The sequence below is a fragment of the Cricetulus griseus genome, chromosome 7 (genome assembly GCF_003668045.3).
Source record: "Cricetulus griseus strain 17A/GY chromosome 7, alternate assembly CriGri-PICRH-1.0, whole genome shotgun sequence".
NCBI classification, from domain to species: domain Eukaryota; kingdom Metazoa; phylum Chordata; class Mammalia; order Rodentia; family Cricetidae; genus Cricetulus; species Cricetulus griseus.
Genome location: NC_048600.1, coordinates 9699745 through 9724315, shown reverse-complemented (window position 1 = coordinate 9724315; position 24571 = coordinate 9699745). Strand labels below are relative to the sequence as shown.

The 24571-nt window shown below is 43.7% G+C and overlaps 1 protein-coding gene across 2 annotated transcripts in view; it reads right to left on the bottom strand.

The window, feature by feature from the left end:
• Nucleotides 1-24254, bottom strand: part of Xdh (xanthine dehydrogenase) — a 65211-nt gene extending 40957 nt beyond the window's left edge. The window contains exons 1-9 of one of the 2 annotated variants that reach the window (XM_027426101.2): nt 24118-24244; nt 22294-22399; nt 18189-18246; nt 14995-15091; nt 13908-14013; nt 10212-10338; nt 9133-9194; nt 739-807; nt 361-447 (exon numbers count right to left, since the gene is read on the bottom strand). In XM_027426101.2, the coding sequence (XP_027281902.1) occupies nt 361-447; nt 739-807; nt 9133-9194; nt 10212-10338; nt 13908-14013; nt 14995-15091; nt 18189-18246; nt 22294-22399; nt 24118-24128 (723 nt within the window). In that variant the 5' untranslated portion in view covers nt 24129-24244. Of the gene's footprint in view, nt 1-360; nt 448-738; nt 808-9132; nt 9195-10211; nt 10339-13907; nt 14014-14994; nt 15092-18188; nt 18247-22293; nt 22400-24117 lie in introns of both variants that reach the window. The other variant, XM_027426102.2, reaches the window with a different exon arrangement.
• Between the last annotated feature and the right edge of the window lie 317 nt (nt 24255-24571).

Sequence of the window (24571 nt, the reverse complement as noted above, 5' to 3'; positions counted from 1 at the left end):
TAGAGATAGCCAGGAGGTCCACAAATTGATACAGAGTGGATGCAGATATAATAATATAATCAACAAATACCATCAATGACAATGTCTGCTATTGATCATGTATTGCAGAGACCAGTGTCTATTCCTGTGGGGCTCAAAGTCCATCCAGAAACACAGACATGGGATCTGTAACCTTATAACACATGTAAGGAGAAGCAAAGGATGCTAAGAGAACATGTGATAGAAGGTCTTTACTTCCTAGAAATTGCAGAAAAAGGAAGGAGAACTAAGCTGAAATCTAAGATGAAAAGGTACAAAGTTCTCAGCATCCATGTAAACAAAATAGAACTCAGGGCTGGACTTCTCCCCAGCATCACCTACCAGCAACTCCGGGGGAAAGATGGGTTCTTGGGTGGGATCTAAAGGTTTGAAATCCTCTGGTTTGAATAAAGATGGTGAGGAAGCAACCTGCAAGGAAAGAGAGCAGTAAGTGGTAGATGCTCCCTGGCTGACCCTGTTCTTCCTCCAGGTGAACTCATTCCCAGGAAGAGGACAGTCAGCTCCTGGAAGAAGGAACAAGGGGGCCTTGCCAGAGAACCCAGAAGCATTGAGCACCATTGCACCTTCAACATCTGAATACCACTGCCTCTCATTGTTCCTTCTTCCTGCATCACTGAGGGGTGTGGAAAGAGTGTAGCAACTCCCCCAGATCTGAGACTGTCCCCCGCCAGGCTTCCAGAAACAGAAAGGCGTCATTACCATTTGGTCTTTCATCTGGTTCATGCAGCAGTTTGGGTTGTTTCCACTTCCTCCACAGCACCCACCATCCTGAAAAGATGACACATTCACATAAGAATAATAAAGCCCAGCTCTAGAAATCCCAGCCTGTATCCACAGAGACACATGGCCTATCCCGTCCAGTCTGCATCCATTTGGAGAGCTGAGGTCCCAGCCGCATGCTTACTTCACTAATGTGGATTAAGGAAGTCTTTGGAGGAACAGGGAAATTTTATTTTCAAGAAAATTTCATCATGAAAGCTGGGTTCTACTTTATATGAACATATGTTTTGCCCACTTTCCTTCTTCAGCATTGCTTCCTTAGGAAGCCCCTAAGGGAAAAAATCTTACCACTTCTTATAGAACTCTACTTTTAGATCAGCTGAGATTTATGACTCTTGGCTGGGAGTCTTGGCAACCCGGGTCTTTGTCAGACCCTATCCCAGATGCCCTACATCAGCACCAGTTTCAAAGATTCATCCAGTCCCTGTGCCCAATGGCCTCTGCTATTTACTATGCATTTCCTGCAGAAAGCTAAACACTGCACTCCTCTCTGTGGCTGTGCTCTGAAGAAAGAGCATGGGTCACCCATCACTTATGGAAAAGCACTTCCTCAAATGTCTCAGGGTGTCTGTAGCAGAGCATAGATAGAGTAGAGATTGCTGTCTCTCCCAACTGAAGGCTGCACATAGTGGGTTAAGTGTGTGTTCACCTAGCATACCCAACTCAAGAAGTCAGGAGAGTTTCCAAAATCATGAAGTGCATGCTAAGGGCAACTCAGTCTTCTAATGTAGTAGGTCCTGAAGGATCAAGATGGGGCCTTTCTGTATGTGAGTAAGGGAGGGTGGCTTCCATGCTGGCCTTTCTCCAAAGAGGAACTGCAACCTACCTTTGCCTCCAAAAGTTCCCAGAAGGCCATGGAGGTTGAAGGTGCAGCCTTTGATAAGAGGTAGCATGGCCAAGAGAAATATGTGCTGGTTCCTGCCCTGTGAATGTGCAGCTCTGTGTGCAGGGACCCTCAGCATCTCAGATGTGTCACTACAAACCAGACCTGCACACCAGACTATTCCACACACACACACCCATCTTGTCATTCTCTGTCCTTAGACAGGAAGAGAGATCCTTTACTGTCTCTCTCAGCTTTCTTCTTGGAGAAGGATTGATGAAGTTGCATTTTCAGACTTTCTGGAAGCAAAAGGAATTTGCATATAGTGAAGCATCACCTTATTCACCTGGCCTCCTTGAGGAAAGACATTATTCAAGCTGCTTTTTCCACACAACCAATGTGCCAACATGATACCACTTAGATCATTTCCTTGATAACTCATTGGTATATTATGCTATAAATTATTGTGATGTATAATAATGAGTCAATCAAGGTCTACCGAGGTGGAGTAAAGCTGACTTTTCCATCCACACCCTCCCAAGCTTTATGAGGTAAGCAAGAAGAGAATTGCCTAAAATACTAAAAGTCCTGAGAGAGACAAAAACCCTACTAACTTAGAATTCTGTACTCTGAGACTGGTTTATAAAAGTTGAACAGAAGAAAAGACACACATGTGTGATCTCAGTACTTAGGAACAGAATCAGGAGAATCACTGTGTGTCTGAAGCCAAGGGAGTGGTCGTGGGTACAACAGCCAAGTCAAGAAGACATAAAATATCTTCATGTAGAAGTTGGTCATGTTGGTACATGATTTTAATCACAGAACTCAGAAGCAGAGGCAGAAAGAGCTCTGTGAGTTTAAGGCCAGCCTGTTTTAAATAGTGAGTACCAGGATAGCTAGGGCTCTATAGAGAAATATTGTCTCAAAATATTGTCCCCCCAAAAGGAAAAGTCTTAATGTGTATGTAGATAACAGTAGGGCATCAAAAATTCCAAGATAAACTTTAAAATGTTTTAAACTGAACATAACTAAACATAGAGAAGTCAAGGTCAAATATTCGAATTGGAGACTGTAACACTATTCCATCAGAAATGGATAAATCCTGCAGATAGAGAAATCAGTATGGACATAGCTGAACACAACACCACCCTCCTGTTGCATGTAACCTTGAGAATTCTGAAACTGAAATAACACAAGTGAAAAGGTAAGTCATACTACTTTCTTGACATGTGCTAATTATAGACTGCATCATTAGTGCATTCTTTGTTCTAAAGAAAACATTTTTCCCACTTACCAGGCATTTATTCTCATTTTATGGGGAACAAGCTTTGTTGAAGCCAATCTATTGACTGTTTGTTGGGAACGTAGAGATCAAACCTCAGATTCATACTTAGTATCACAAAGGTTTACAAGTCAGGGTGAAGTCTGATTCAGAAGGGCCCTTCCAAGTCACATCTGATTATTTTTCTTTGGTTTATACATCTCCAATCAAGCATAAATGCCTGTAATGAGAGCAGTTACACCCCCCATCTTCTATTACTACAACAACAACCAAAGCTATGAAATAAAGATGTAGAGAAATTATTGAAGCTGAAGTCATGTTGTTAGGGTCTTAAAGGCTGAAGTTTCCATGGAAATGGTAGATAACATTGGACCTGATTTGCAGAATTCACCATCTGAAGTTTCAGGTACTCAGAGCAAGAGGTTATGCACGACCCTGCTGTCCAGGAAGCAGCCATGATGGGAATGATCTGGAGATTTTCCTAGGTCCCCTTTATTATCCATTTGATGTTTATTTTTCCATAGTCATTGCCTTTCTTTCACTTTGAATCAGCAATCTGTATTGTTTTATTCCTTAGACAGCTGGTTCAAAACGTATTGCTTTCATTGATTTTTTTTTTAAAGAACCAGATCTTGTTTTGTTGATTTTTCTCTATGGAATCCCTGGTTTCAATTTCATCAATTTTCTGCTCAAAATATTGTTTCTTTCCTTCTGCTTCTTTTGGATTTAATTTGCTCTTTTTTATTTTCCTAAGGTGGGACCCTACATTATTGATTTTTAGATCTTTTTTCTCTCCTAGATTTACATTCTCTGCTAGAAATTTCTCTCTAAGCAATTTGACAAAATATCTTCTTCAATTCCATTCAGTTCAAAAGATTTTTAATTTATTTGGGGATTTCTTCTTTGCCCCGTGTGTTATTTGAAAGCATGTTTCTTCATCTCACAGAAAACATTTTTGGAATTTTCCAACTATTGTCCTGTTGTTGGTTTCTAGTTTAATCTCACTCTAGTCTCCAAACAAATATTATATAATTGCTATCATTTTTAATTTGTTTTATAGTCCAGAATTTGATCTATCTTGGTGAAGGTTCCGTGAGAGCATTAAAATAAGTTTTTTTGTCATTTCTGGTGTGGTGACATAGAAATCTTAGCCACGTGTAGCTCATTGATAGTACTGTTGAATTCACCTATGACTTCTGAGGTTTTTTTTTTTCTATCTGCAGGATATGGCCATTTCCATAAGAGTGATGAAACTATTTAAAACATTAGAATATTCTGTCTTTTCAATTCTATAAATTTTCATTTTATTCAGCTTAAAGTATTTTAATTTTTTCATGGAATTTCTTCTTACAGTATTCTGCTCTTAGTTGCATACATATTAAGGTTTTCTATGTCCTTAACATGTTGGACCCATTAACTCACAGCAGAAGTGGCTGGATACCTGGACATGACCTGCACTAGACTGGGCCCACTAACATCCCATGCTGGTGAGAGGGGGCTCACAAAGCTCTATCCTTCACTGAGGAACTGTAGGCAGCTAATCCTTGATGGGGGAAGGGGAGTCAACGTTCTCAGTGTTGTTACCTCTGTTAATTTGTATTTTCTTTGTCTAAAATTCATATATGGATTTAGCAAAGGATTAGCAGCCTACAATCCACACTGCCAGAAATGGTAGGAAACAAGGAGGACTCTAAGAGAGACATACATGGTCCCCCCGAGAAGGGGAAAGGGACAAGATTTCCTGAGCAAATTGGGAGCATGGAGGGAGGAGGAGAGAGCTAGGAGAATGAGAAGGGGAGAAGAGGAGGGGTGAGGAGGACATGAGGGAGCAGGACAGTTGAGTTGGAGGAAGAATAGAGGAGAGCAAGATAAGAGATACCATAATAAAAGGAGCCATTATAGGTTTAAAGAGAAATCAGGCACTAAGGAAATGTCTGAAGATCTACAAAGATGTCACTAACTAACAATCTAAGCAACAGAGGAGAGGCTACCTTAAATGCCCTCCCCTGAAAATGAGATTGATGACTAACTTATATGCCATCCTAGAGCCTTAATCCAGCAGCTGGTGGAAGTAGAAGCAGATATCCACAGCTAAACACTGAACTGAACTGGAATCTAGCGGCAGAGAAGGAGGAGTGATGAGCAAAGGGGTCATGACCAGGTTAGTGAAACCCAGAGAAACAGCTAACTTGAACAAGGGGGAGCTCTTGGTCCCCAGACTGATATCTGGGAAACCAGTATGGGACTGTTCCAGACCCCATGAACGTGGGTGTCAGTGAGGAGACCCCAGAAATCTATGGGGCCTCTTGTAGTAGATCAGTACTTATCCCTAGCATAGCAATGGACTTTAGGAGCCCATTCCACATAGAGAAATACTCCCTGAGCCTAGCTAGACACATGAGGGTGGGCTCAGGCCCTCTCCCAAAGGATATGACAGACTCTGAAGACCCTCTATAAAAGGCCTCACCCTCCCTGGGGAGCAGAAAGGGTATGGGATAGGTAGGGTGTTGGGGGACAGGGGAGGAGGGGTAGGAGAGGGAGCTGGGATTAACGTGTAAAACAATCTTGTTTATAATTCAAACTAAAAAAATGAAGGAAAAAAGTTGTGTTTTCTTGATAAACCCTCTCCCATGCTTTAAAAAATGAATTTGTATGTCTTCTTAAAGCATCAGTCCCTTTATTGACCTACTAATGAGTGGCCTGGAATTCTACTCATTTCTTCTCTTTGCTCATTGGCTCTTGAAGTCTGCATTTTCACATCCTCAGTCTCAGAAATACATTCCTGAGACACATCCAGTTCACAAATGAGCCCACCAAGAATATTCTTTATTCTGTTGCATGGCTTAGACTCTAGCATTTCCTTATAATTCCTTTATGGAATTCCTATCACCCTGTTTACATTATCCATCCATTATTACTTGTCTATTTGTTTATATTAAAAACATTTTGCATAGTGATTATATTATTTTTTAAAACTCATGATTTGATCTAACACCTTTGTCATATCATTTCTGCTGTATGTTTAGTCTCTTCAAATTGTGTTTGTGTCTGTGTACGTCTTTAAACTAGAATGCAAATAGTTGAACTGAATACAAAGGACCTCTGTCAATATGCCTTTAATGATTCATCAGTGTCAAGGAGAATTACCTAATAGCCCTAGGATTAATGAGTCTGCCCTGCACTATCAATTTCACAAGAACCTTTCTGTAGTCCATTCTTCCCTTGATGGACCAAGGAGGTGTCTGAGATTGACAATGCTCAATAGGGTAGGCTCCAGTAAGATAAGACCTGAGAAGGAGAGGCTCTGGTACTGCCGCTTTATGTTTCTTCTTTCTCAATACACGTTGAGATTGTAATATAATTACAACATGTCCCCTTCCCTTTTATGTGTTTCTTCTTGTGTCTGGGATTTTCTGCACTGTCCTATCTGTCTTTAACTTAAGGAGCAGCAGCTGGTCCTTTAACTTCTCTTCCTCCAAAGGATCAGAGAAGAGCTATTACCTTTCTATTTTCTGGATTTGCCTTTGTGTTTAGCATGGAGTAAAATAGTATAAGTTCCTCAAACACCAGAGTGAGAAACAGAAATCCCATTTCTACCTGTTCTAATGGCTCGTCCCTTCCCTTTCTCTCTGGTAGATGGACACAATCATTCTCGATGTCAACCATGCGCCTAGCTCTACCAGACTCCTGCCCATGCTTCAGTATCAGTGTGCTGTATAGAGGAAAGTGGGAAATTTAAGTTCAGTGCAGCCATGCACAAAAGTAAACAGGCTCTAAGTTAGAATCCTGGGGTTTCTAAGGAGGAACTTACAGGCATTTCTGCGTGCTTGCTTAGTGCCAGGCTTTTGGGCTGCTTAGAGCTCACAGCTTAACACAAGAAAAACTGGGTTGGGAGGGGTAGAGTACTACTCCATGGTGGAGTATGTGCCATCTCAATTTGATGAGCCCTGGGGAAGAGTAGAGTTGTTGACATCCTTTGCTTTTGGAGCTCTCTCAGGGCTCATTAGATTGGACATCTTTGAGCAGGCTCCTAAGATGGGCATGCAGAGACAAGATGAACAATCCTTGTTTCCCACAGAAGCCTGGGCAATTAATGAAGACCATATGGCAGATAAGGGAAGACATATGTCAGCCCTGTCACTTAAAGAGCCACTTGTTGAAGGCCTAAGTTATACTAGGTATTGTCCTAAAGTTCTGCAAGAGGCCCTTGATTTTTTCAAACTCTGATGATTTATTTGCTCCTTTCAAAGACTTATTTTTGGCTGGCCTCAGACATAGTGGAAGATCTCATCAAGGACAGTTCACACCTCTTGGCAATCTGTTCCAGACATTTTTCTTTAGCTTCCTTCATTTTCTAGACCAAAAGTTTAGAATATTCTGCAGCCTCCTAATTTTGCTTGCTGCATTATCTCTTCCATAGAATCTCTCTCTTTAACATTTGTGTGGCAGGATACATGAAATATCAAGATGCTGAATCTTGAGTACTTTGGTTCTGGACTTGCCTTCTTTGTTTAAGGTGCTGAATCTTGGGTACTTTGGTTCTGTGTGAGGAGCCGCACTCACATTCGCCATTACAAGATGGCGCTGACATCCGCTGCCGGATCAAGTAAACAACGTTGGTATGCATGTGCTCAGTGTTTTTCCACTGCCTAGCCCCGCCTATTTCATGGCATCATATAGGGTGACGAGTCATCCACCTATCCCAGCTGTACACGCATCGCTCAGAGTTTGTGAGCCTTTATTAGGGGACGGGATTTTTGGCTCGGGGTCTCTGCTTTTGTAAGCTTATGCTCTCTCTCTCAAGACGCATAAAAGCTTTACTGCAGAAGGATCCGAGTGTCCTGTGTTGTTCTTGCTGGCGAGACGATCGCGTGGGACAGTTCTGGACTTGCCTTCTTTGTTTAAGGGCTTTCTGACAACATATTGGTGGACAGCATCCTCTTTAGAGAGACTGAAAAGCTTTCAGACTCTGCCAGTCCTTTTAGGCCCCAACTACCAAATCACAGTAGTATCTGTCAGTCCAGGAATATCCGTCTCTCCTTTTATTTTCTTCAATAACCAAGTTGAGACCACTCAGATTGGCATCCACAATGCATTGCTAAAGCATCTTGCACTTCCTCTCACCAGTTCTCCCCGGGCTATAACAAGAATTCCCCAACCTCAAAAGTAAATGTACTCTGGCATGAGTCAAGACAAAAAACTTCACAGCAAAGCCTTGCCTGTCATTCCCATCACTGATTCTGACTGCACAGCCCTTCCATCTTTTGCCCAGAGCACCAGCAGCAACAAGAAGTACTTAATTTTTTATAAACACTACACAGTAGGCATTTTAATTCCAGACTCTGAATCTGTCATTTCCATCATTCCTACTTGATTGTATAGCTCCTACCTCGTGATCAGTTTCCCAGGAGTGATATGGCATTTCATACCTTTATGAGGCTTCATCTCTTCCTCTACTCAACTTTTTTGAGTTATATAAACCCGACACTTTCTCCCAGTGTGCCTGCCCTAAAGGTGAGTGAGCAGCTCCAGGTGTCTAACTTGCCCTGGAACCACAATCAAACCACCATGAGAAGGTTTGACTGAAGTCAGGATTCTCTTAACCCGGAGTCAGGTAAAAACCAAGTGGGTAAGCCAAGAGCAGAGGTGCCAACGTTCTGTCCTCACCATATGGCAAGTATGTGTCTGTGTTTACACAACCAGTGACCACACACTGAGCTGTGGTTTCAGACTAGAGGTTTATGAACTCCACAGGGGTTCACAAACTGTCTGGAGATCTAATTATCAGCTTCATGAGGCCAGCGGAGTGCCAACTGTGACAGCAGCTAAGAGAGGGAAGGAGGAGGGGTGTGAGGCTGAGCCAGGCAGGGATGCTGTTAAATGCCACATTCAGCACCTGTGCAGGCAGAGCCTGCCAGTCTCCAGGGAAAGTGGCCAAGCCTCGAGGCACTGTGGGAAGATAGCACTTGAGCAGTGTACATCTTCAAGAATGTGAGCTGCAGGCCTTCCCACAGCAGGAAATCCCACACTATGAATAAGATGGCAGCATCAGTTTGCCTTAGCCCATGTCCCCAGCAGGAGGACTCACTCACTGGCTTGCCTCATCCTTCTTCCCTGGAGACCTGAAATCCTTGACATCCTTCTGAACTGTGCTCTCTGTGGGTTCCTGCTTTAGGGTAGGTCACTCTTGTTCCTGGGCCCCACTTACCCTGGCAAAGGTCCGGAATCCCTGGAGGATGGGTCTGTAGCCTGTACAGCGGCAGAGGTTTCCTGCAGGCGATGGGGAAAGTTGCAGTGTCATCGCTCTCCCCAAGTGGTGAGCTTGTGGCTTTGCTGCATGTGCTTGACCTTTGATATTCTATGTCTGCTGCCTAGAAGGCCCTGTTCATCAAAACACCCATCCTGATGCTCTCTCAGAAAGCCCAGACCAAGCACATATTGGCCTTGCCAGGGTGTCTCACCACCATCTCAGTGAGCTTCTCAAACTATATCACCAATATGCTTCCTCTTCAGAGTGGGAATCCCTAGAGAAAGGACTCCCATCTTTTATCCTGTGTCCCTCACACTTCAGAGAGTGGGCAGCATAGGACTCAGGTGAAGTTTGAACACATGATTGACTGAGGTGCTGAAAGGGTGGGGAACCTTCTGGGGGAACAATTCTCTAGAGACAGTCAATCCACTCACAGGAGACCAAACAGGAAGCCAACAACTGTTGTGGCTCAACATCTAGTCTGTTTTCCTCCTAAGTGGCAATCACCCCGGTGAAGCCTGTTCTGATGATGAAGGTCAAGTGAACAAACCATGTTTTATGAGACTCTAGGCCAGTGTTCTCAACCTGTGGGTCATGACCCCTTTGGTAAACCCCTATTGCCCAAAATGTTTATATTATGGTTCATAACAATAGCAAAATTACAGTTATGAAGTAGCATTGAAAATCCCTTTATGGCTAGGGGTCGCCACTGCATGAGGAACTATGCTAAAGGGTTACAGCATTTGGAGTGTTGAGAACTACTCATCTAGGCAGTTTCCCAAATGTCAGTGATCCTCCATACTAGCTGTCCTGGGACAAGGTTGAACCATGAAGGATAGGATGTAGACATCCCAGGATGCAAGGACCAATGAGCATAGCCTGGATCTTCCCAGTAGATCTTGGCAATCATGTTTTGGTGGCCAAGGCTTTGAAAGAGCAACACCTGGCATTTCTAACCCATTCTTGACTGTCACCATGTTGATCTGTTCAGGACCCGTGTGCCATCCCATACCCAGGGCTGTGCCTGAAGGTCACACCTTGGAAGGCATTCTCGATCTCTTCAATGGTGGGCACAGGCTGGTTTCGGAGCAGTGTGTACATGCTCATAACAATGCCTGGGGTGCAGAATCCACATTGGGAACCATGGCTTCTGGCAATTCTTTCCTTAAAAAAAAAAAAAAAAAGACAGATAACCCATGCTTGTGTTGTCAGGAACCTCCCCATCCCAGTTCCTTTTCAACTCACATAAAGCTGTGCTGATAACCATCAGGTTACCAAGCCCCTGTGGGGCAGAGTCTCCTCATCTTTATGATGGGAACCATCCCACCACTTACAGCCAAGGATTTAAAGATGCAGTTCATTTTTTAAAAACTCTTTTCATCCTTTTATTTTTTTATTATTCCCTTTCTTTCATATTGTTACTAGTGATTGATCCTAGGACCTTGAACATGGTAGGCTGGTCTCCATCACTCAACAATGCTGCAGCCCTTTTCTACCATTTGTTTGTTTGTGATGGTGTCTCACTGTGTGGTGTAGGCAGGCCCTGAACTTGAGATCCTCCTGCCCTAGCCTCCCAAGTAGCTGGATTACAGTAACCAGGACCTTAAACTACCTTAAACACCTGGCATTCTGTAGGCATCCATCAGTGTTAGCTATTAGTGAACAAGTCCCTTCAGGTAACAGTGACTGTTCTCACTCAGGGGATTCAGGAATTTACCCAGGTTCATGTGTCATAATTAGAATCACAGCACTGTATTCCTTTGGCTACATGAGTCTGCCATGCAATTTAAGCACCACTCCTGAAGGACCAGAGTGTGTCCTATCCCAACCCGGCACTGCATTCTGAATTGTTGAATGAATGTTCCCTCTGAGCACAGTAAGGACATGAGAGTTGGAACATGAGCTAAACTGAATTTACTCTCTGCATGGAATATCACAAAAATCCCACCCAAAACTGGTAGTTTTTGACTACAAGGTACCTTTTCTCATCCACATGACCCAATTCTTTTTCTTCCTCTTGGGAATCTTGTTACTTATGTAAAACTCACAGAAGTTATAGCATCTATATCTATAGTCTATTCATTAATTTTGTGAACCCAGACTAAAACCTAGTATGCACTAGGCATGGAAAGGTCCTATAAACAGAGAAGAGAGATGGAGTGAGAAAAATTCCATATAGAGTATTTGTACAAGATGACCTTATCCAGAGAGACTGGTATCTACTGCGCCTGCTCAGAAAAGGCCACTGTAGAGAGAATCTGAGTCTGACTTCAGTGTCACAATTTGGATCAGGGAAAGAGAACAGTCAGCAAGAAGACTCCACACAGGGTGAGCTTGGCGTGCTAGAGCTGCTGGGAGAATATGGTGGAACCTGCTGGTGCTAAACACCTTGGCTGGGAAAGCAGCTCCTCACAGGCCAGGGCAGGGTACAGAACTTTCTCTGTGTGATGAGAAGCCTTGGGAGACTTCAGGCAGCAGGGATGCGATTCATGGCTTGAAGAAAATAATTCTGGGCCACTGGATGGATGGAAAGTGCATTCTCAAAGCAAGCACAGAAACAGCACTGGGATATAGTATAGCCAACCAAACAGAGATGATGGCATGGACCAAATAGCAGGAGTAAAAACAAATGGGGCAGGTGTCATAGATGGCTTGGATTGGAGAGTAGACCACACTTCTAGATGGGCAGGGTGAAGTATATGAGAGAATCAATGTTTATTCATAGATTCTTATTGTGCAAAACAGAGTGGATTATTTTGCCATTGGTTCAGGTAGAGCAATTCCCAAGAAGGAAGACGTTATGGGAAAAAATAGCTTTTTAATAAGGCTAAGATTATACATTTATACAGTGGTGTCAAGCAGACATTTGGCAATGAGTCTACTTCTGAGGAGATGTCAACCCTGAAAGTACAAATGTGTGCACCACTTGCAGGTAGTAGGTATTTGACTTGCTTACGGAGACTATGAGAATAGAGAAGGGTGAGGCTGAGGCCTCAGCCTGGATACTGTAGCAGCCTATAGCTGAGCCAAGGAGTCACATGATTCCAATGGGAGACAGGAGGAAACATGGGAAAGCAGAAACCAAGAAAAATAAATCACAAGTAGACTCTAGCCCCATTGTTTACATAGAGATAAAATAAAAACACCAAGAATAAGAGTTTATACTGTTGGAAGGGAGGGTACAAATCCCTACATCCAAACTACTCATTCTTTATTTAGCTATGAAGGACGTGACAAGCTCAAATTAAGCTCACACTTCTCACAGGTTGGGCAGGTTTAGGGATGTCCCCTTTTCCTGCCTGAGAATAACCTCGCCCTGCTCTGACCTCATAGACTGGATGAGATGCTCCTCCTGTGGAAGAGAACCTGTTTGCTTATTGGTGTCAGGGGAGGAGACCAAAGAAGATGTGGCCTCCTGAAAGACACAGTTCCTCAAGTGGTCAAGAGAGGGCTAAGGCCCAGGTCTAACACTGGAGCCATCTCTGGTTTCAATTTTCCAAAGAACTCTTGCCTTAGTTACCCCAGTGGAGGGCAGGGGAGGAATAGCCCACTGTTCTCTGCTCCCACCAGTTTCTACTTGGCCTAAGAGCATACAAATTCTCTCTTCAAAACACCAGATTTGTGCATAGATTCTCCCACTGTATCTGCCTTCAAAACATTGCCAAGTGGTCCAGTTCCACAAGGCAGGAGACAGCAGTCAGGCATTTCTAAGGCTGGCCTTAAAATCGCTATAGTTGTGGATAACCTTGGACTTCTGATTTTATTGCCGCCTTCCAAGTGCTAGGATCACAAGTGGGCCCTGTGCCTACCTAGTTTATATGGTGCTGGAGATCTAATCCAGAACTCCAAACATGGTAGGCAAGTACTCTGTCACGTAAGTCACATATCCAGCCCTCTCCTTTATCTTATCCTTTGTTCTCAAAGGAATGAAGGTCTGGCAGTCCATAACTTCCGTGGTTAATATTCATTGATAACTTGATAGGTCCTGTAATCAACTAGAAAATGAGCCTCTAGGTATATCCTTGGAGTAATTATCTAGATTAGGTTTGCCTCTGGTCAAGGCTATGTGGGCTTATCTCCATTAGGATGAGATGGGGAAATGGCTGAATCTAGGACTAAATTGAAGGGAGAAAGGTAACTAGACATGAGCATTCCATTGCTCTCTGGTTCCTATGATGCAATGTGCCCAGCTGCCTCAAGACCCTACTATTTTGATTCCCCTACCACAGTAGCAAGTACCCCCAGTAAGTTCTTCCTTCCTCACTTTGCTTCTTCTATCCGGCATTTTGCACCACCAATGTGTAAAGTAATTCAACATTAGTATTGTTCTAGGGTGGGAGGTGAGTGGTGCAATGGGAATTAGCACTCCACACAATAGGGAGTATATGGGCTTACGACAGAGTCATGGAAACCTGGGGAGACTGGGGGTTGTCAAAGCATACTCAAGAACAGGGTTCCTTCACTGCCTTCCCAGGTCTGGAGCAAGGATATCCTGGGCATTAGATTCAGCTGATGTTGTTGTTGTTGTTCCCTTGGGCTCACAATAGTGATGGAGAGCTTTGGTTTTGCATGCCCATTCTTTCTACCTTACAGCACCTAGAGCTGGAGACAGCCCTCAAACAACCTCCTTTGCTCAAGCAGGGAAGTTTCTCCCAACAACCCAGAGCAAAGCTGTAGACTTGGTGGTCGAAGCCCCCTGAATTGTTCTGGCTTCGCATTCACCACCCACTCACCTGTACAGGATGCAGCTTCTGAGTGTTTCCTATGCCTTCCACAGTTGTCACAGCAACATGATGCAAGGAGCAGATGGGGGCCAGGCAGGCGTTGACAGAAAAATGACTAAAACCACAGATTAAGGTCATTTCTGAGGTCATCAGAACAGTGCAGGGCCTGATAGGACCTGGAGGCTTCCTACATCTCTTTGCTCTCGCTATGTTCTTGTGTCTGCTACTGCTGTCATTGCCTCTCCATCTAGGATCCTGAGACAGGAACAAAAGGCACTCTATTCCAGCTGAGACTGAGCCCTCACTGTTCATGAAAACAGCCAACATCTGTTTCTAACGGCATCATATGCCATCTCTCTGTGGGGACTGAGGGAGTCAGGGTGAATAGGATGAAGTCCCTACCCTGCGATAGCTTGCAGTCACCAAGGGAGAATAGAAGTGGGCATGAAGATGCAATGTATAAAACTGTCCAGAGAGCACTTAGAAACCCGCATAGACATGAAGGACCTAACTCAGCCTTGGGGGATGAGAGGACGTGCAGGACAGGAAACAGTTTACAGCAACATCAAGAAACAAGTAGGCCTAGGCCATGAGTTCTTGAGATTGCTCAGCTTGAGGAGTATTGGACCCTTGGTGGCAAAGGAAATTAGGGAGGGAATCAGGGACATACTATGAAAGATTAGAGAAGTTTTTGTTTTGTTTTGTTTTTTTGTCTTTTCAAGACAGGGTTTCTCTGTGTAGCTTTGGAGCCTATCTTGGCACTCACTCTGGAGACCAGGCTGGCCTCGAACTCACAGAGATCTGCCTGCCTCTGCCCTCCCCAGTGCTGGGATTAAAGGCATGCACCATCAATGCCTGGCTGGAGAAGGATTTTTATGAGACAGCATGCTAACCTAGACTGTAGAGTGTATATTTTATCAGTAGTTCAGAGTTTGGCCCCCGTTCATCAGCCAGGAAAAATACCCCCATAAGACATCATTTGACACTCTTTGTTCCTGATTGGAGTCTTTTCAGAAACACATCCTCACACACTCACTCACTAGGCAACCCTACATCCTACCCTCCCATGGTCCACCAGGCAGCAGGCAAAGGATACACGATCTTGTTCTGGAGACGGTCATACTTAGAAATCATCACTGTGCATGCCCCGCAGCCACCTTCTCCACAGCCAAGCTTGGTCCCACTCAGCCCCACTGAGCAGCCACTTGTTAAGGACACAAATCCAGAGAAAGGACTCGACAGATGGATAGGAATGTTGGGCAGAACTTATACACGGCTCAAGCCCTTGACCCAGGAGGCAGCAGAGCCATGGCCCCCTCACTCTATGAGGCAGGACTGTGCCCTACAGATGTGACAATAGGCCACCTCCACTGTACCCACACAGCACCATCCAAGACACAAGGTCAAGGGTCAGGGCTCCCCCAGGGTCTGAGCCAGAGAATCATGAAACCCCCCCCCCAAGACTGATCACATGGTATGTCTGAGTGTGTGGTGAAGTTCCTCAGCCAGACAATGATATGTCCTGGGACTTACCACGTTCTGGATTTTTACTCAGAAATTTTCAAGTTGATAAAGCTCCAAAAACCAAAACTGAAGCTAGACTAGGCTTTTGAATCCCTCAAAATATATACAAGTGAAAAATAAGAGGGTTTGGTTTTGGGGGTTTTTTATTTGTTTGTTGGGGGGGGTGGTCAAGACAGGGTTTCAATGTATAGCCCTGGCTTTCCTGGATCTCTCTCTCTGTAGACAAGGCTGGCCTCGAACTCACAGAGATCCTCCTGCCTCTGCCTCCTGAGTGCTGTGATTAAAAGTGTATGCCAACAACACCTGGCGAAATAAGGTGTTTTAAAGATTGGAACCCAATAATGGGCCCAGCACTTATATATACTGTGAAAAGATAATCTACTACATCCATAACTAGTAGGCTGCTCCAAACCCACAGCAGTTCTGTGGCCACCTTCCTTGAATTGCGCAGGCCTCTTTGCTGAGTTTCTGTCAGTCCCTAAGTCCTCCCATGTCTTCTGCAGATGGGAGACACAGATGACTATTAGTAGGTGGCCATGTCCTCCGTTTTCAATATAAAATTAACAAGGAACAATGGTATCATATCTTACACTTAAAAGCTCTTGATTTTAATGGGCCAAGTTTTGCCCACCCTCCCATGGGAGCCCTTACCATGTGGGAGGAGTGGATGTGGGAGTTGGGGGGAGGCAAAGGGGGGTAGGAAGAGGGGTGGAGGGAGAACTGTGGTTGGAATGCAAAATGAAATTTAAAAAATAAACAATAAATAAAAAAAGAAAAACAAAAAGCTCTTGACTTTTCAACTTTTCATGGCAAGTTGCTTAGCAGGCAAGAGCAACTATTTCTCTGCAGATTAAAATGCAAAGCAAAAACAGGCTGAGGCCGAAGCTCATATTACAGTCCTCTGACTCAGAAATCTCCTGACTCCACAATTGTGTGATCTCCTCCCCTTGCTACCTTTCTTTAAGCCAAAGAGGCTTCCTAAAACCTGAAGTTCTTTTGCTTGCTTGTTTGTGTGATGTTATCTGCCGTTGATACGCATAGAAAGTTATGCGTTGAGAAGGTGGTCATCTAGTCTTTATCTTCTGGCCTTGGCATCTTTGTAGAAACCCCAGAGATGGAGCAAGGCTAGGAACATTTCTGCTGCTCTCACAAATTAACTACCAACCCAGACTGCAATAAGGAAATGGACTTTATTCTTTACTTGGCAACTTTCCATTTTAAATTTCATTTGAGCTTTGATCTTCAATCAGCCCACTGTGATCACGAGTTTCTGGGGTTGTTGGGCTTGTGAAACCAAAACTAAAACTAGTAGGGAACTAAAATTAGCTTCGTTTTCAGAACACTGAAATTCATCTCATCAACCTGCTGGTGGAGTTGAAGGGAGATGGAGTCCCCTCTGCCGACCCACTGAACCCTCCGCCACAGAAGAGCCACCAAGGTCATCTTCTGAACCTTCAAATATACCCACACCAGGACATCTGCCATGCTGCCTGATAGGGACGGGATGAAGCAAAGGAAAGCCATGATTCCAGGCTCACTTCTGTGAGTGCTGAGCAAATGGTTCTCTCAAAGGCATACCTCTGGGAGGGGAGAACACACAGACAGATGTCAAAGGGAGCCTAGTCCTGACAACAGGCCCCTGGAGGGTTTCCAGCCTGGGTGAGAAGTAAAGCACACAGCTCGAGGCTTCCATCCAGCGTCTGCCAGAACTTGCCCAGACTATACTCAGTGAAAAGCAGGTCACTTAATCAGTGTTCACTTCCTCTCAGAAGGGAAATAATGTTACACTTCCATAGACTTTCTGTGAGGAGTATATGATATCAGCTATAAAAACCACTTTGAACTTCGTCTATATATAGTAAGTGTTCATTAAATATCAACACATATGTTTTCATTTTCGATCCAGGGTCCCAGAACACTTCAAAAACCTGAAAGAATAAAATGTGTAAGGGATCCTTCAGAAGCCTTCCCCACAATGGATGAAGAACAGCAATCCAGAACACTTTTTTTTGGTGGGGGGAGCAATCAAATAAACCTTTCCCAAGAGTCACAAATAAGTTATCCTGCATATTCGATATTTACATTACAATTCATAACAGTAGCAAAATTGCAGGTATGAAGTAGAGATAAAAACAATTTTATGGGTTGAGAACCACTGGTCTAAGGAGTCTCCTGCCCTTGCTGTCTCTAAAGCCTGCCCGTCTTAAGCAGTGGGTACTTCACACAGTTCCCACTGCAATCATCCTTTCCCAGTATCCAGCCCTTGTCTGGGAATACCCAGCAACATAAAACTTGCCTGGTATGTGGAAGGCCCTAGGTTTGATGCCCAACAAGATGCAAGAAAAAGAAATAGAAACCCTTTCCCTGGTCTCTCTGGGCCTCTATGGAGCCAGAGAGGCTCCTGGGTAGTCTTCTATATGTTAAGCAAATGTCGGCTAAAGAATATCCCACTGTTGCCAAGGAGAATGACCATGAAACTCGCAGGGGCTGGTGAGAAAGGGCCTTGTAGGGCACAGAATCAAACTCCAGAATAACTAAACTCTTCACTGAAGAAATTGGAGAGAACACCATTAATAGTCCTCTTGTTTGAGAACTGAGAGTTTATGATGTAGGTAGCCAAGGATTGTTCAAGGTCTCCCAGCTATTGAGTGCCACAGCTGTCCAGACTCCAGCAAGGCCACCCCCTGGTCACTGGGAAATGATATAAGCTTCAGAGAACAGTCCCAGCATCCCCTCATCCTCACTGCCATTGCAGAGTCAGGATACACTTTCTTCTCAGGTAGACCAGAAGAGTTGTTTCTGGATCTGCATTTTTCTCCACCACCTACCAAGAAAATGAAAGAAAACACATCAAAGGATCGCCCAACCAATCTTTTGTAGTTGGCTTCCTCCCTTTCGTATCTCACACCACAATTTGTAGGCCTAATGGGCACATACTGAACAGACAATGGCAATCAAGGTATTTTTCTCGACAATCCCACAAAAATGAACACATGAGCTATAAGACATGGCCATGATCATGCCCTCAGGTCCTAGAATTCCACCTGGACATACCACAGAACAACTGGGTTCTATGCTGGCAACAGCATGGCAGTCTCCTGATTTGTCCCCCTGGGTTGTGCTTATCACTCTTAAAACAGCTGTGTCTGGGAATCCCAGGTTCTCGTTGCCAGCACTGCCTGACTTTGGTCATTCTTCCCCCTCTGCAAATCAAATGTATGATGCTGGACTTCTTAGTAAATTTGCTTGGCATGAGTCATCAGCTTGAGCAAGACCTCCTGGCTCGGGGATTGCTTTTGTCTTCTTTATTTCTTGTTCTCTCTATTTCTTATCCTGGTCCTCCCACTCAACCATTTAAGACACTTATTCCTACAAGTTCAGGACAGCATAGGACATAGAGTGGTCTGCCATACCACAACTAAAGGCAGGCCTAATATAATGTTGCTAACTAAAAATGATGTTTAAAGTCCTACTTAAGCTTAAAAGGAAAAAGTGGGAGTATTGGTTCACATTCCCAGAATTTAATCAGCCCAAGAATTTTGTTAGCAGTGAACATACAACAAACCATCCATAATGTAGACAGGGTTGGTTTGAGTGTGTTTAAATCAGTCTCAGGAGGATTGCCTAGAGGACGTGATGGGCCCTCTATTAGAAGTCTTCTTTATACAGTGGACTTGTCATGTTGGAGGCTAAGAGAAAGAAGAAGGTCTGAGAAATGCACATCACTTGCGTTATGGGATGTATGAGCAAATGCACCCTGCAGTGGTCCCTGAAGAACACTTGAAGCCATCAAAAGAGTTAGCTCTGAACAGTTGAAAGACCACCTTAAAACAGAGCCAATTACCAAAGCTACACAGAGAAACCCTGTCTTAAACAAACAAACAAACAAACAAAAAGAGCCAATTAAGTGAAATCTTTCTCACTATTTCATGATATCATTCTAAGTTGGGACTGTTTGGAGAAAATTTACCAGAAAATAAAATTGTGTTACATATGTATGCTGTTCATGTATATGAGCATGTTGGTGCACGGAGACACAGAGAGAGAGAGAGACAGAGACAGAGAGAGAGAGAGAGAGAGAGAGAGAAAGAGAGAGAGAGAATGAGAGAGAGACCACAGTAAGATATAAGCTGTCTCTCTCTAGCTCTCTTGGTCTTACTGTCTTCAGGGGGGTTGTTTTTGGGGGGGTTGTTTTGTTTGTTTGTTTGTTTGTTTGTTTGTTTTGGTTTTTCGAGACAGGGTTTCTCTGTGGCTTTGGAGACTGTCCTGGAACTAGTTCTTGTAGACCAGGCTGGTCTCGAACTCACAGAGATCCATCTGACTCTGCTTCCCGAGTGCTGGGATTAAAGGCGTGTGCCACCAACGCCCATAAAATTAATGTTTTTTAATCAACTTTCTTTTATGATAACACCCCAGGAGTCCAGCTTCTGGCTATTGAGTCCATATAAGGCAAAGCTCCTTTTGGAGAAGAGATGATGAATGTAAACATTTATCACCCTTCTGGTGGGCATCGGTGACCTTAAGCATGCTACTTCTCACCATGTTGCTCCTTCCTCCTCCACTAGTGTGTCACACCACACACACACACACACACACACACACACACACACACTTGCTGTGACCACATATAAATTCAAAATAAGTTCCTTAGCATTTCTCAAAATCCTTTTAAATATGTCCTCAGTCTTCAGCTTTAGCTGTCCTGCCTTCTGGTTCCCTGGCAACCTGATCTGATTGGATTGAAAATCCATCTCATATCTCCCATCCCCGTGCCTTGAGCATGCCTCCCTCTTTCTCACACATCTGGACTTGTTGGAATATATCCTAGGCTCTACTAGTCAAGGCTTTCTATGTTACCACAGTTGTAGGCCCACCTTCCCTTGAATATCTACAAAGAACAGCCATGCTACTTTTGAGGTGTGGCTCAGAGCTTGCCACAGTATGCCTCACAGAACACTCCCTCAATGGAAAGCCCAAGAGAAAAAATACTTGGCAGGTGACACACAGATCGAATCTGAAGGGTTCCCTGCAGGATCATGTTTGGAACACTTGTTACCAAGATGATGGGACAGAGCTGGGGTAACTGGTGAAAGTAAGTCATGGTAGCAGGGTAGGCTTTGAAGGTCATACCCAGTCTTTGCCTCTTCTTTTTCTTTGACTCCTCGTCTGCCATGCTGTTGATAACTGTTCTCCACACTCTCATTGTCATGATGGTCTGTCCATTCAAGTATATTTGTGGACTAAGTCCTCTGAAATTATGAGCCTAAACAAAGTCTTCCTTCCTTGAATTGATTCTGCCAGGCATTGTGGTAAAGTAATACAAAAGTAACTTACACTGTGGGGAAGCAGGCTTATAAAAAAATTTGGGTTGATGGGCCAGCAACATGGCTCAGGTCATAAAGGTGCCTGCTCGATACCAAGCTTGATAACTTAAGCTCAGTTTCGTTCATATCCTCTCCCTCTCGCTCTCCTTCTCTCTCACACACACACATGCACACAGAGAAAGATAAAAACACATAAAAGTGTAGTAACAAAAAAACTTAAAGAAAAAATGAGTGAGTTGATTGCTCATAGAATTTGAACTTTAAAAGAAATACTGATTGCTGAATGTGGCAGCAGGACAGCCTAGTCTGCATAGTGAGTTCTGAGACAGCCAGACTGCATAAGTGAGATGCTGTCTCAAAAAAGGAAGGAAGAGGGAGGGAGGCAGAGGAGGAGGAAGAAAGGTAGATAGAGCTTAAGGTATGATAGCATACTATATATAATTAAATCTATAACTTTAAAATGATAATCAGTCAAAGTCAAATAGATGCAAGGGAAGACCAGCTACCTCTGACATTAATAAATATGACTGGTCACCTAGTAACTGTCACAATAACTGATCCAGTTAATAAACAATGGTGCTGATCAGTGCAAGGAAGCTTGATGAATGAGACAGTTATATAGGTATATGACTTCAAAGTACCTGCTCATAGATTATTAATTATGAAGGAAAAAAGTTGCCTTTGGGGGAAGAGAATTAATGGACACCACCTCAGTTTAGAGTTGAAAGTTCAGGTCACTAATGGCAAAGCTGATATGATACATTCCTTGACAAAATATGCCACAGAAAAATACACATTACTTCTGGGGTAGTCCTGCCCAAACATCAGACTGAGAACTGAATTATAAGACAGCACAAGGAAAACTCAGAATTAGTGTCACCCTAAGGAATAATTGTCTGTTCTCTTCAGAAATGCCAATATTACTAAAGACTAAGAAAACATAGGAGCTGATGCAAGTTAAATGAGATGAGATGAAAAAGCCATGTCATCCATGGTCTAACCCTGCTGGTGGATGGCAAATGACATTAATGGAAAATTATAATAAATTTGCATGAGACGCGGTGATTTTATATCAAAGCTGTATTATCTGAATTTCATAAATGGACTGTCAATTTCTAAGAACATCTTTATTCCTAGGATAAAAATAGAGATGTGACATCTGCAGCTCTCAATTGTCCAGAAGAGTATATGCTTCACATATCTATACATAGTTATTAAATCTAAGGGGATGGGATAGGTAGGATGTTAGTTGGGAGGGCAGGGGAGGAGAGGAAGAGGGAAGGGAGAGGGAACTGGAATTGACATGTAAAACAATCTTGTTTCTAATTTAAATAAAAAAATTTAAAAGATAATTTGCATGCTTACATACATATTTTCATCTGTGCTTATACACAGATGTATGTATATTCAATATATTTGCCCTGGATAAAAGAGATAGAGAGAGGGACAGGCAAGATGGCTCAGAGGTAAAGGCACTTGCCACCAAGCTTGACATCCTGAATTTAATCACAGGGACCCACATAGTGAAAGAAGAAACGGGCACCTACAAGTTGTTCTCTGTCTGCCTGCTCCCAGATAAGAATGAGCCACCATCTTCTACAGCTTCTTTGGTAACGTCTTTGCACAACATCTATGGCCCAGTGCCCAGAACATCTTGAAAAAGGAAATTAATCCAAACTTACTCAATCTGCTTCTGCTTACCCAGATCCCCTCGCTTGCCCTGCTTATTCCTGGTGCTTTTTTCCTTACCCTCGGTATCACCTCCTCCTCCTTCTGGCAGTTTCCCAACAGCCCACCTGTTTTTAAATGACAAACATGGCTGACTATTCATCACGAGAACTTGACAGGACCAGAAGCTTCCAGAGATAGAAGGGTCTGATATGATGCTACTCTCTAAGAATTTAAAAATCACTTCTCCACAGTGCAAGTAAAATACAAGGAGAACCCATTTCAGTCCAGCCAGTTAACCTCAAAAATATTCCTCTCTGGATACAGAGGCTGACAGCAAGCCACCCCTTCAGAAGAGCTGTGGGTCACATACAAAGCAACAGCTTACTATATAATAAAACATTAGAGAAAGGCATGACCTTGAGAGTCCTTGGATCCTGCTACTAACTCACTGGAAAACCCATTTTTGAAGGCCCTGAAGAAGATGTCTTTGTGTACACAGTATTTGTGGAAAGTCAATTTAATGGGTGTTTCTTACACCTATATGATGCTACTTCTGAATACAAAAGAAGTTTCAAATATCGCATGCAAGGGCCTTACTGACACCAGATTAGGCCTTTAGCCTAGTTCTTGCCTTGGTACCAGCTGCTCAACACAAAAGCAGAAGCATCTCAGAGAGGATCTAGAGATGGTATCGCTCAATCTGAATCCAAGAGGCTTGACAGTACTGGTATTGAAATGGCTCCTAAGGCTTCCATGCTAGTTACCCAAACATAGCCTGGCAGTTTAAGTCCTTAGGGATTCTCTGAAGCACATGTTCATTCTTTCAAATTCCCTTAGAAGTTACTCAGTTTCTACAATCAACACAAAAGTAGACACAAACAAGACAAGGGAAGTCATTCTTCTTCGGGGGACCCTTTGGCCCACTCATGGTTTATACTGTCCATGTAGCTAGTTACAGCGGGGCATGATGGGTCCCCTCCTACGATCTTGTTTATTCTCAAGTGAGGAGCTGGAGTGCTGTGAGTATCTTGCAGGCAGGCAAACAGGAGCAGAAGACAATACACTTATTGTCCCCTTTTCCCCTCCAGCAAAAATTCTCAGGCTCTTGGGCATTTGTGGTCCCCGTGCCACTTTTCCTTCATCTTCATGCACCGGTGGTGTTTAAGGGGTTTGTAATATTTATTTGAAGAACTGAGAAATGGTGGAAGGGAATTCCTTTATGAAAATAATAGTCATAATGGCTTGCCACAAGGTGTCAGTATATGCCCCCACACAGTAAATCAGTTCTGGCTGTTAAATCTATAATACGGGATATATCAGAATTGACGGCTATATGTGTTTTATATCCTGGCATTAGCATGAAAATACATTCCTGCTGCTGTTCTCAGTAAACAGAGCCAACAAAGCACTAGGCTGAGTTTACTTAAACACGGAAATAGAGGGGTGTTGATGACGCCCCACCTCATAGTCTGTTTCCTGTCGCTGAGTCAATACGTCCACTACCACGGAGTAGACACCTTCTCTCCTCCCTCTCCTTCTCTCCTCTGCCCTGAGTGCCTTGCCTATGATCTTCTTGCTCTAAAGTTACCAAACTACAGCAATACCTTTCAAGGGATAAAACAAGACCATAGGGACCAGGTAAGAGAGATGACACAGTCCCTTCCCAGACAGCAGGAACTCCAAACCAAACTCCTGCTTACCTTTTTGCCATTCACAAAGAAAACCAACTCGTCTGCTGTCATCTCGACTGGTGGAGTCACTGAGCTCCTAGGAGGTACTTGCAGATATCACTGCCCTGCAACTTGAAAGATACGCCTCCTAGCAAAAATGAAACAAAGTCGGCCAATGAGAAAGAACCAGCCCCAGGCATGAACAGTTCTTGGCAATAGTCACAGGTTTACATAATCCAGGAAGAACCAAACAAGCACACAGCAGATCATACTCTCTGCTCCTATGTCAAAGTACACAGAGGAAAGTGTGTGCATAAATTAGTGAGGCTTCGTCTTAGCAACAGGTGACTGGGAATTCTGGGCACCTGCCCTTGTGGAACCTGCTCCATCCTCCTCCCACTTGCCATACCAGGAAGAGAGGGGGAAGGAGCCGTTTGTCAGCCACTGCCAATGGAGCTGATTCACTCTCTTCCCGTCTACACTT